This window comes from Lithobates pipiens, unplaced genomic scaffold (assembly GCF_037356315.1).
Source record: "Lithobates pipiens isolate NorthernLeopardFrog02 unplaced genomic scaffold, aLitPip1_a1.2 Scaffold_4, whole genome shotgun sequence".
NCBI classification, from domain to species: domain Eukaryota; kingdom Metazoa; phylum Chordata; class Amphibia; order Anura; family Ranidae; genus Lithobates; species Lithobates pipiens.
Genome location: NW_027507852.1, coordinates 2,867,872 through 2,881,266, shown reverse-complemented (window position 1 = coordinate 2,881,266; position 13,395 = coordinate 2,867,872). Strand labels below are relative to the sequence as shown.

General features: G+C 43.4%; 1 protein-coding gene across 1 annotated transcript in view; it reads right to left on the bottom strand.

Annotated features, from left to right (window-relative positions):
* The window catches only part of NFATC4 (nuclear factor of activated T cells 4), a 124,221-nt gene that overhangs the window by 18,761 nt on the left and 92,065 nt on the right, over positions 1–13,395 (bottom strand). Inside the window, exons 4-5 of the mRNA XM_077466895.1 lie at positions 10,420–10,619; positions 6,649–6,821 (exon numbers count right to left, since the gene is read on the bottom strand). Of these exons, the coding sequence (XP_077323021.1) occupies positions 6,649–6,821; positions 10,420–10,619 (373 nt within the window). The remainder of the gene's footprint in view (positions 1–6,648; positions 6,822–10,419; positions 10,620–13,395) is intronic.

Genomic DNA, 13,395 nt, shown 5'->3' with positions numbered 1-13,395 from the left:
CCCCTACTTGTAACTTCCTACCTGTTCCCAACTTCTTTTTACAAAGCTGACATGTTGCTGAGGAGCATAGTACAGGCAGATCACTGTCACACGAGGGGTGCACATGCACATAGTAGCCAGAGGTGGCAGTAAAGAGCTCGGTGTCTAAAATCAATGACATGAGAACTGCAGAAACTGTTAAATTGATTCTATACTGCACAGCACAGATCCCCTTCACCTGTCCTGCCTTTTTCTGGCCCGGGCAGGCCCCTCAGGCCCTGGAGCCCCTTACAGCTGTAATGGCTGTGCCCCCCTGATGGCAGCCCTGGGTAAGTATACAGCTTTCTCATCGCCCCTGAACAAAACAAGCAGTTAACCCATGCAGTTTTTTTTTTTTTGCGTGCAGTTGGGCTTTAAGAACAGTCAGTATTAGCTCCCATTCACACTTGAGTGTTTTTCTGCTTGTTTCCCTATACCCGACTATGTTTAGCATCTCAACCCCGCACTCAAAAAAGTATGTGGAATCAAGTGTAAATGCAGATTGTTCTTTGTTTAATAACATAGGCATCAACCTAAATGTCACCAACAAAATGGAATGTATTTATTGTGTATAAAATAAAGATAGAAAAGATTTGCCACTATATGACCATCCTGGTACCATGAGAAAACTATCATGTCTAAATTGAGATAGCATCTAAACCAGATTTTCTTAACTTTTTTATCCCCAAGGACACTTCAAGATATTTTTCAGGTCTTCAGGAACCCATGATAAAAATAATGATACCTATAGTTCACAGCATATTAGAGGTATCATTAAATTGCGCATTTCTGCCTGTGTTTCTAGGAATGAATAAAAAACGTGCTTAGATACACATTGTGCTTTGGGTACCCTTTTTTTCTTGATGGCTGCCAAACATGGGTAACGATCCTGCAACAAAATGTGCATGGCTCTGCCAAAAAAGGTGCAGGTGCTGCTTTGGCGCATTTGTCACATTAAAGTAAAAAATGTTTAGGGCCGGTTCACACTGGGGGCGATGCGAGGCGACACGACTTGCCTCGCCGCGACCTGCCGCGACCTCAGCGGCGACTTGCAAATGACTTCTGTATAGAAGTCAATGCAAGTCGCCCCGAGGTCGCCCAAAAGTAGTACAGGAACCTTTTTTCTAAGACGGAGCGACTCGAGTCGCTCCTCTTAGAACGGTTCCATTGTACAGAATGGGGGTGACTTGTCAGATCGCGGCACGGCAAGTCGTGTCGCCTCGTGTCGCCCCCTGTGTGAACCGGCCCTTAGGCTTTAAAATCACTTTAAAGCAGTTGTAAACCTAGGAAAAAAAGAAAAACCTGCAAGACAAAGGCATAATGTGCTAGTATGCATTGCTTATTTGATTCTACCCACACTCTGGTGACATATTTGGCACCTTTCGGGGGGGGGGGGGGGAGGAGTGGGTACCTGTTTTTGACCCTACTTCCGTCGAGCCTCACCGTGACCCCCCTCCTCCTCCTTTGCCTGCTGCCGAGCCAGTAAGAGAGCGCAGCGAGCTTCGCGCATGCTCAGTAGGGAACCGGCTGTGAAGCCACAAGGCACCCAACAGCCGATTGAAACATCGGCTGGGGTGCCGACATCACTGGTTTCCAGGACAGGTAAGTGTCCTAATATTAAAAGTCAGCAGCTACAATATGTGTAGCTGCTGACTTTCAATTTTTGGAGGGGGGCAGAACTCCGCTTTAACAATTGGGCTTCTTTTGCGTCAGTTTTTGTTCCTTCAGTTTTTATATATCAGCCCCATAGTGCCCTGTACATCAAAAAGATCCCATATCTGAAAAACCGAGGCATCCTGGACAAGGCTATACAATAACTATACTTATAAGTTAAAGGGAATATGCAGCATAACCAACATGATAAAAAGAGATATTTGGGATGTTCTGAATTCTCCTAACCATGAAGCAGAAAATTTGATTATCGTGTAAAAATGCACAAATGTAACTTAAGATTAAACTTTCACATATACTGCACAGTCCCTACTCTGTCTATACTGTCTTTCAGAGTTGCATTTACAGTCTAATTATTATCATACATGATTTATATAGCGCCAATCGTCTTTGCAGTGCTTTATAACCTAAAGGGAAAGGGTACAGTTAAGCAGCCCATAGATGATACAATTTTCTTTCCTTCCATCATAGTTGGAAGGAAAGAAAATTTCTGGATTCCCCTATCAACACCGTCAGTGTTGACGGGCAATGCCTCCCACAGTGCTATTGTATTCTGCCAGTGGGGGGCACAGGGATTCTTTCTGACCAGCAGAATACAATGGTAACTGCAGGTAGTAATCTGATGTAGAAAAATCCAACAGGCTGGTTGTATCCAAGCTTATTGACGGATCAACTTATAACCAGCCGAATTTCGATCTATGTATGGCTGTCTTTACAATACAATACAAGGGGATTAAGCGAGCCATGCTCGTGGGAGCTTACATTCTAAAACAAAGGGGCAGATAGTACAATAGGTAATAATTGTAGTTATTAGCTCACGGAGAAGGTAGAAGGAAGGGAAGAGATAGGCTTCACTGAATATAGGGATCCCCTAAACGTGATGTGCGTTGCCTTTCAATGAGCTCTTTGCTGCAAAGGCTAGTTATAGGTTAAGGTGCTTGCCATTTGTTTGTACAGTTTGTGAATTGATGCAGAGATGCACTGGATACCTTCAACTGCCATTGTGCCCTTGCTGGGTGCCTCGTGCACCCTTGTACCTTTAATGGGTGGGCTCTCCTCAGGCAAACCAGCCCTAATCTATCCACTGCTAGATATGTGCTCCAAGTTATGAACGCAGTACAGTGGGGTACCTTGATGTGGCCACTGTGGCTTACACACACTATATTGTCAAAAGTATTGGAACACTTGTCATTACATGCACATGAACCTTAATGACATCCCAGTCTTAGTACATAGGGTTTAACCACTTTCAGACCGGACCAATTTGCTGGTCAAAGACCAGACCACTTTTTGCGATTCGGCACTGCGTCGCTTTAACTGACAATTGCGCGGTCGTGCGACGTGGCTCCCAAACAAAATTGACGTCCTTTTTTTCCCACAAATAGAGCTTTCTTTTGGTGGTATTTGATCACCCCTGCGGTTTTTATTTTTTGCGCTATAAACAAAAATAGAGCGACAATTTTGAAAAAAACGCATTATTTTTTACTTTTTGTTATAATAAATATCCCCCAAAAATATATAAAAAAACATTTTTTCCCCTCAGTTTAGGCCGATACGTATTCTTCTACATATTTTTGGTAAAAAAAATCGCAATAAGCGATTATTGATTAGTTTGCGCAAAAGTTATAGCGTTTACAAAATAGGGATAGTTTTATAGCATTTTTATTAATAATTTTTTATTATTTTTTTTTTTTTTACTAGTAATGGCGGCGATCAGCGATTTTTATTGTGACTGCGACATTGTGGGGGACCCATGGGACATTTTTGACACATTTTTGGGACCATTGTCATTTATACAGTAATCACTGCTATATAAATGCAGTGATTCCTGTGTAAATGACACTGGCAGTGAAAGGGTTAACCAGTGGGTGGCAGTGTAGGGGTTAAGTGTTCCTAGGGGAGTGTTACTAACTGGGGGGGTCGGGCTTTCATTTAGTGTGCACTGATCTCTGCTCCAATCACATGGAGCAGAGATCAGCGTCACTAGTTGCTAGGCAGAATAGACAAATGTTGTTTACACAGCATTTGCTCTATTCGGCCGCTCCGTGAGACGATCGCGGGGATGCCCGCGGCGATCGAGTCCGCGGGTCCCGCGACCGGACTCATGGGGGTCCCGACCAGCGCGGGAGCGCGCCGCCGGCGGCGCGCTCCCGATGGCAGGGCGGCATCGAATATTGGACGTACCTGTACGCCAATATGCCTGCCCGTGCCATTCTGTCGACTTACATCGTCGTGCGCTGGTCGGGAAGTGGTTAATATTGAGTTGGTCCACCCTCTTCTGGGAAGGCTGTCCACAAGGTTTAGGAGTGTGTCTATGGGAATGTTTGACCATTCTTCCAGAAGAACATTTTGGAAGTCAGGCACTAATGTTGGACGAGAAGGCCTGGCTTGCAGTCTCCACTCTAATTCATCCCAAATGTGTTCAGTCGGGTTAAAGTCAGGGCTCTGTGCAGGCCAGTAAAGTTCCACACCAACCACACTCATCCATGTCTTTATGGACCTTGCTTTGCGCATTGGTCAAAATAATTTGGGGAAGGGGGGATTATGGTGTGGGGTTGTCTTTCAGGGTTTGGGCTTGGCCCTTTACATCCAGTGAAGGGAACTCTTAAGGCATTAGCATACCAAGACATTTTGGAAAATGTTGTGCTCTCAACTTTGTGGGAACAGTTGGGGATGGCTCCTTTCTGTTCCAACATGACTACTCACCAGTGCACAAATCAAGGTCCATAAAGACATGGATGAGCAAGTTTGTGGTGGAAGGACTTGACTGGCCTGCACAGAGTCCCGACCTGAACCCGATACAACACCTTTGGGATGAATTAGAGCGGAGACTGCGAGCCAGGCCTTCTCATCCAACATCAGTGCCTGACCTCCCAAATGTACTACTGGAAAAATGGTCAAACATTTCCATAGACACACTCCTAATCCTTGTGGACAGCCTTCCCAGAGGGCTTGAAGCTGTTATAGCTGCAAAGGGTGTGAGAACTCAATATTGAACCCTACGGACTAAGACAGGGATGCCATTAAAGTTCATGTGCGTGTAGGCATCCCAGAACTTTTAGGAATATAGTGTATTTTTGCAAAAGTGTGCGACTAAACCACTTGTTTTTAACGTGAACTGTTAGATAGGGTCAATTTGGTTTTGTTGCAGGCTAGCTGGTAAATGAGCTGGGAATTTTGTTTTGTTTTTGAAGTGCTTTGCCCTTCCATGTGCTCCTTGCTGCAAAGGCTAGTTATAGGTTGGGGAGGTTGCCATTTGTTTATCCCCTAAAGTGGACAGAGTAGGGTAGGAAGTTCCGAAACATGGGAGAGGCTTTGGAGATATCTTGGAGCTGAGCATTGGGAGGAGGTTATGAGGCAACTGGAGAGTAATGCCGCGTACACACGAGCGGATTGTATGGCGTACTTAGTCCGTCATACAATCCGACGGACAGTCCGTCGTACTTTCCACTGAACGGACTTGACCACACACGGATACACAAACAGTCCGTCGAAAGCTTGCGCGATGACGTGTACAGCACGTACGACGGGACTAGAAATAGGAAGTCCAAGACACAGCAAAGCACCCTTCCGCCGTGTAAATCCTTTCTGGGCATGCGCCATTCTTAGTCCGTCGAACTAGCCTACTGACGAATGTATTGTCCGCTGAAACCAAAGTACGACGGACAGAATTTCGAAAAAACTGAAATTCTTAGTACTCCGGACTGCACGCTGAAAAAGTCAGCTGAAGCCCACACACGAGCAGATTGTCCACTGAAATGTGTTTCGACGGACTAAGTACGCCATACAATCCGCTCGTGTGTACGCGGCATAAGAGGTCTTGAGAGAAGCCGAGTGGATGATTTTGGTCATACTTTAAGTTGAGTTTGGTAATGTGGTAGTTATGGATAGCTTTGTACTGTATGTTGTTAATATTTTAAATATTTTTTAAATATCAGCTCCGCAGTGCTTCGCACATCAAAACGTTCCTGTATCTGTAAAACCCAGGCTTTCTGGTCAAGCTTGTATTATAACTATAAGGCTCCATGCACACTGGAGCTCATAAACTGCAGTTTATTGGAGTTTGGGCGTTTTTTTTAAAAGCCCATAAACTCCACTCTATGTTAGCCTATGTGTCCTTGCACACATGGACGTTTTTTAGCTTTAATGAGCAGGGGAGTTTATGGGCTTTTTTCTGAACGCCAGAAATTCGCATTCAAAGTGCCGTTCTTCACCGCCAAAAAACGATAAACGCTCATAAACACTTATAAACGCTCATTAATTAGTGTTTGGCATTCTATTTTTTCAATGCATTGTGGGAGTTTGGAATGCACTGTGGGATTTTTGGAGTGTCCGCTGTGTATTTTTATTGAAAACGCCCATAAACGCTAACGCTAATAAATGCTAGTACAAACGCTGTTAAAAGCACGTTTTTCAACCAGCATTTTCTGCCAGCAATCTGGCATCCAGAAAAAGCTTTTATGAGCTTCAGTGTACATGGAGCCTAATGCAGTACAAAAACATGGTAAACGTGGCCTAGGATAGCAGCATTTGGGGAATCAGGGTGTGTGGTATAGGAGGTAGCATAATTTTCAGAACTGTTATGGCACTGTCAGCGCCAACCCTCTTCTAGAGCTGCTTTCTTTTAGACCTCCCCTGTTGCTCTCTCCCGCTATTAATACCTGACCAACATTATGGACTTTTCATCTTCTCTCCGGATGGAAGTCTTTAGCTATGGGGATAATTGGACACATGTGAAGTACGTGGCACATATGTAATCATTTGTGTTTGTTCCATAAATTAAGTCTGTTCACAAACATTAATAATCATACTTGTAGAACCCTATTTCTGTATGTATATAGAATGCTTCCTTGTTGTACAGGTTGTATTCATGGACTTACGGTAAAGCTGATATGGTTACAGATTTTAAGAATACCAGCACATATAGACTTGTAATGGGATATCTTTAGGTTTACTTACAGCACTCAATAGGTATAGACGCCACTTGTAGAGAGACACCTTTCCCACCTCCCTGCGGAATGTGCACACGAAACACAAGTCGAACACGTGTGTTCTTTCGGCCAATGTCTGTCTCACCCTTCCGGAGCTCAATATCTGAATTTCGAAGCTTTAGAATTCCAGCGCAGTCTATACTGGAACATAGACATTTTTATCAGACATTTACTGTATCACTACAAAACACATATTTAGAGAAGTATCTGAAAAAAGATTGGTCTCTGATGCTTACAGCAACCACTCATTTCTTTTACTGGTTGCTTTATGTATCACAGGAAGTTCTTCTCTCAGACACTTTTTGTAAAAAAAAAAAATGTGTGATCATTATGGGCATGACTGCTAAGAGGCATAGGTATAAGAAATCACAAATTTGTAGTCCTCAAAATGACTGTATTGGCCTTCCTCAGCAGATAGTAACACTAGAATAATCTTTGTGTCGGAAGAACAAGGTAACAGCTTTATTGGTAACAACAGAAACTTTTATTGCAACATACAAGCAAGCCAACATATTGTTTAAAGTACATCTAAAGCCAAAGCTTTAATTTTCATTTTTGAGTAGAAAAGTGTTAAAACCCTGTCAGATTTTTATTTTTTTTCCATCCGTGCCTCATTCCAGAGATTTTCTATTACTTACTTACTGTTCTGTAGACAGTAGGAAAAAATCTCTACAAAGTCCCCACGTAGGCAGTTGTCACGGAAAGAAATGTCCCTATTGGAAGTTTTCCCCCCTATTCCTGTTCTGGTAGCAACTCCAAATTTTGGATTTTCCTTCATTTCCAGTCCTAGTGACAATAGTTACCAAGACAAAGAGAAGGTGAATCTCCTAAAGAAAAAAAAAACAACTGAGGTTTTTGTAACCACTCTATCCAAAATGAAAGAAGAAAAGGTTTTGCCTTTAGATGCACTTCATCAGGACACTCTGTGTTGGTTACAGATAAGCAGTGAGCACCTAATCATGAAGGGTGAAGTGCCCGTTTAAAGGGCCGTACTCACAGGCCAAATATCAGGCGGCATCGGCAGCCAGTTGGACAGAAGCCGGCCGTTTGGCAAACTTAATGGAGGGCATAAAAACATGAATAGGAATTCCAGGTATGGATATTTATTTCATAGCTATATCAGCCCAGCTTGGACCAGTGTAACCATGGGGTTGATTTACTTAAACTGGAGTGTGCAAAACCTGGTGCAGCTGTTTTTGTTTTTGTAAATCAACCCCTATGTGTATACCATACCTGCACAATGTCCCTGGAAGCTTAAATAGACACAGCCACTAAAGCGATCTCCTCTTGCTTCTGGGCCCCCTGCCAAGCAGATGCCCTGCTGCATTGTGGATACAGGTGTTCAGCCACTCGGCACAGTGCCATTCAGAGAATGCTTTGGATTTTCTGAATGGATGCAAAGCTCTCCACCTCATCCAATCAGAGAAGGCTTTGCATTCATTCAGAAAATGCAAAGCATTCTCTAAATGTCGCTGTGCCAAGCGGCAGAATACCTGTGTCCACAATGCAGCAGGGCAGCCACTCGGCACAGGACCCAGAAGCAAGTAAAGATCATTGAAGAAACAGTACATGCTTCAATGATTTTTAACTTCCAGGGACATAGGACAGGTATAATATATGCTGTACATAGTTAATTTTTTTCAAAATGGACCAGTGAAACTATGTATAAAATATCTATACCTGGAATTCTACTTTAAACTCTTGAAAGGTAAAATAAGTTTGGGAAGTCAAGCGAAACAGTGAACTACACAAAAAGTAAGGTAAATAAGCGGGACTTTATATATGCCACCAGGAGTGAGAAAACAAATATGGTATATGATTAAAATCAAGCGAGTTTTAATACAAAGAAGTCAAGTGTAAAATTGTCCCCAGGCATATATAGTAGTGACATTAAAAACGATAGAGAAGGCATAACAAATGGACCTCCGCTCATCGGAACCCTCCCCCCCTCCGGCGCCACAATTGGCACCTTTCAGGGGGGAGGGGGGTGCAGATACCTGTACAGTACAGGTATTCTGCACCCACTTCCAGGATAGCTCTCTGCGGAAAGGGGCGTAGATTATGCCCCTTTCCGCAAGTGCCTGCCCCTTTCCGCAAGTGCCCCGCTGCCTGCTGGGAAACACACAGATCCCAGAGGCAGCGGGGACCGTCCTTATTGCGCAGCGCGATTCGCGCATGTGCAGTAGGGAACCGGGAAATGAAGCCGAAAGGCTCCATTTCCTGATTCCCATACCCAAGATGGCGGCGACAGCACCTTACAGACGATCTAGAGATCGGCTTCGGGTGCCGACATCGCGGGCGCGCTGGACAGGTAAGTGTCACTATTTTAAAAGTCAGTAGCTGCAGTATTTGTAGCTGCTGGCTTTAAAAAAAAAAAAAAAACGCGGAGTCCCGGTGGACTCCCGCTTTAAGATAATATAAACTGTCTGCATGTTTTGCAGGGCTTTCTGCTTCATCGGGATCATCTCTTCCATTTTTACAAAGACGTTCAATCACCATTGATCATGCACTGCGGTATGTAAATAACTCCCCGCCAAGGGGACTGGCGGAGATCCCCCACCATCCCGTGGGAGAACCCTAGACAAAGATACTCAGATAAAATCCAAGTATCAACAAACAATCGAGGGGAACTCCAAGGACCCACACCAAAACCAAAAAAGTCTGCTTTCCCATATAAATGGGGTATTGACCAGTTCTCTCAGATGGTAAATATCTATCAGAGAGGACAGGTCATACACCACGTGAAATGTAGACCGTTTATCTTAGCTCTACCATTGTTATGCCTTCTCTATTGTTTTTAATGTAACTATAAAACTTGTTTGATTTTAATTGTATCTCAAATTTGCATTCTCACTTCCAGGAGCTTATATAAAGTCTCAAAAAAAGTCTGCTTTCCCATCTAAATTGGGTATATGACCAGGCCTCTCAGATAGTAAATATCTATTTGAGAGGACCAGTAATACACCACGTGAAATGCGTAGACCATTTATCCTATCTCTACTGTTGTTATGCCTTCTTTATTGTTTTTAATATAGCTATAAAACTTGCTTGTTTTTAATTGTATCCCAAATTATCATATTATCAAGTTTCAAAAAAGCTGCTTTCCAGTCTAAATGGGGTATATGACCGGTCCTCTCAGATGGCAAATGTTTATCTGTGAGGACCAGTCATACACCATGTAAAACACGTACACCATTTATCTTATCTCTACAGTTGTTATGCCTTCTCTATTGTTTTGAATGTAACTATAAAACTTGCTTATATATAAGTTTTATATTTTAAATGTATCCCAAATTTACAATCTCACTCCCAGCAGCATAAATAAAGTCCCACTTATTTACTTTACTTTTTCTGTAATTTATAGGGGGTGATGCCCTTGGGAGTTAAAAGTTATTTTGTTGATTTATATGGTGCTCCCCATTACATTTTTAAAGCTGGTGGCTAGTGCAGCTTCAGAATAGAAGCCTGCCTTACTGAAATGTAGCTGCAACCCCCATCTGCACAGGAGCACAGCCATTATCACACATTAATTATGCAATGGATTATTGTTGCATAATTACTCAAATGAAAACAGGTGTTGGGGTTCCATTTACGGTAGGACCACCCATCACCTTGGCTGTCTTTCAGTAGGGAGGACTTCCCTTCCCCATAGATCAAGGAACCTTCATTATGGTTATTCCACCAATAGATGTGTTTTCAGTAATCCAGTGTTTCTACTGTATGTTGCCATGCATCTTACTTGGCACACATGTTGTTTTCAGGCAGAAGAGACATCTCCAGAACTTTGGTGCTTGCTACAAGAGCTTCATAGCTGGGTGTAGCCACCATCTTTCCTGTTATGCGATGAACTTGGTAAAAGGCGTGAGGTCTCAGGTTCCGCTCATCCGCTGTTCCAATAAACATCTGGAGAGTCAGTGGCTTCTCATTGTATCCTACAAGCTGAAGAGGACCAAATAGGACAACATAAATTTCCATGTGTATGCAAACTTTTCAACTTACAGTAACTATAACCTCTTCAAGTACCTTGTAAAAAATCCCTTTCATATAGAATTTTAGAGGCACAGATGTTAATGTCTGCTTAATTTCATAACTGCTGTGCAAAGTGGAAATACAACCCTGTTTTCCTGCAAAATTTCATATGTAGACTAAAAAAAAAATGCAAGAATTTGGTCATCTCATAAAAAGTGGTAGAAAAGATCCCATCAGCTAATCTTTCCTAGTGGTTAGCATTGATGTCTTGTAGAACTGGAGCTTTGTGATTGATTCCAACCAGGCTGCTGTCTGTGTGGACTTTGTATATGTTCCATGTGTTCATGTGGGTTTCCTCTGGGTGCTTTGGTTTCCTCCAACAATCCAAAACATGCCGGTAGGTTATTGGGCTTCTCACCAAACTGGCCTTGAAATGCGTGTTTTTCTGTCTGTGGCAGGAAAATTGGATGGCAAATTCCACTGGGATGGAGGCAGATGTGAATAAACATTCTCAGGATTTGTTTTCAGTGTTGCATAATGTTAGTGCAATAGACCTTCATTAAAGCAGAACTCCAGACTAACAAAGTGGAAATATTTCTAAGCAACTGTTTTTTCTATCAGAAAATGCCAAATTGGAAAATGTGAGGTCATTTGGCTTGCTATGCAGTGTGGCCGGGGTGTGTGAAAAACAAACATTTACAAATCACGACTAAAATTTTACAAATATGTATTTCAATTATGCGATCAACTGTCTGCCAAACTGATCTCAAGCAAGTAGCTGAATGTCTATTGCTAAAGATGAATTCTAGCCTTACCTCCAGTCTTGCACAGTTGTACAGACTACCCCCTGTACTGTAATTGCTTGCTTTGATTTCAATGCACACTGCGATCTTCTCACATTGTGCAATAAAAGCTGAAGCACATCCAGCCTCAATTGTTGGCTGGAAGACATCCAACATCTTCCAGCACTTTCTTCCCCAGCCATTCTGTCCCTGACCTACCCCTTTCATACACTTTATTTCAGTTCATATGTGGGCCATAGTCGTGTGCTGAATGTGCCTGGGAACACCCTAATCCGGGGTCAGCAACCCATCGTTTGCGATCTACCTGTCGATAATGGTCTGGTGATGAGTAGACAGCAATCCTTCCTTGCCAACCCTTGGAACCTGGAAAAGTGGGGTAATGGGGGGGGGGGGGGGGGAGGGGGAGTTGGCATTTGCAACCATTCTGTATTTTCCTCTGGTAGCAGCTAAAAGTAGGCTTCTTCTCCTCTCCCTCCCTCCGGCATTCAGCTGCTACTGGAGGAAAATTCAGGGGATTGATATTAGTATATACTGCGCCCTCTGCTCCTCCTGTCCCTCTGCTTTCTGCTGCCAAGGCCCCCATTTGTGCTCTCCTGGTTCCCTCCTCCCCCTGCAGCGCTTCTGGCTTCCCCTCCTCTCCTCTCCCGCTGGCTGCTGGGGAGGATTGTTTCAGGGTGGAGAGCAGGGAAGTGGCCGGCAAATATGTCAGTTACCAGCCCCTTCCTTTTCTTAATGAACACAGTGAGTGACTGGCCCTGCCCACTGCCCTACTGACAACCTCCATGTTTTGATTTTTGTATATTCAGTATAATATATATATATATATATATATATATATATATATATATATATATATACATACACTCACACGCATGTGTGTTAGAGCTTTGGGGTGCATACTCTAAAACAATAGGCTGCACACACCTATGATGTGGGCATTACCTAGGACAATCTCCATGCAAATCAATCTCCATGCCTTTGATACGGTTGACCACCCCCTCCTCTTCCTCAAAAAACTTTACTCCTTTGGTCGCCATGACTGTCCACTTCGCTGGCTCTCCTCATAGCTATCCAACCGCACCTTCAATATTTTTTACAATTCTGCTTCCTCCTCTCCTCTTCCTTTCTCCGATGGGGTTCCCCAAGGTTCTGTTCTTGGACCTCTCCTATTTTTAATCTACACATCCTCCCTGGGTCAGCTGATAGCCTCCCATGGCTTTCAATATCATTTCTACACTGACAACACCCAAATCTATTTCTCCATACCTCAGCTCACTCCATCAGTCTCCTCACGCTTCACTAATTTACTAACCAACATATCAGTCTGGATGTCACACCCCTTCCTCAAACTCAAGCTGTCCAAAAGCAAACTTATAATATTTCCTCCCCCACGTGTCCCTTCCCCTGATTTCTCTGTCAAGAGCAATTCCACAGCCATCAACCCATCTCAGCATGCCAGAGTGCTAGGTGTTGTCCTGGACTCTGAACTCTTCTTTCCTCACCACATCCAACCACTTTCCAAAGCTTGCCGCCTCAACCTCTGCAACATCTCCAAAATACGTCCCTTCCTAACCAATGACACCACAAAGCTACTAATTCACTCCCGGGTTATCTCTCGCCCTCCCTCCTCATTGGTTTACCTTTAAATAGGTTATCCCCCCTTCAGTCTATCATGAATGCTGCTGCCAGACTCATCCTCATTACAAACCGCTCAGCATCTGCTAGCCCTCTCTGCAAATCCCTCCATTGGCTGCCACTCACCCAACTAGTTAAATGCAAAATACTAACAATAACTTACAAAGCCATCCACAACTCTGCCCCCCAGCTATAGGGATGAGCCAAACACCCCACCCCCCACCCCACATGCAAACCCTATTAAAGTCTATGGGACACAAACATGAAAAATCAAAAGTGCTCATTTTAAAAGCTTATATGCAAGTTAT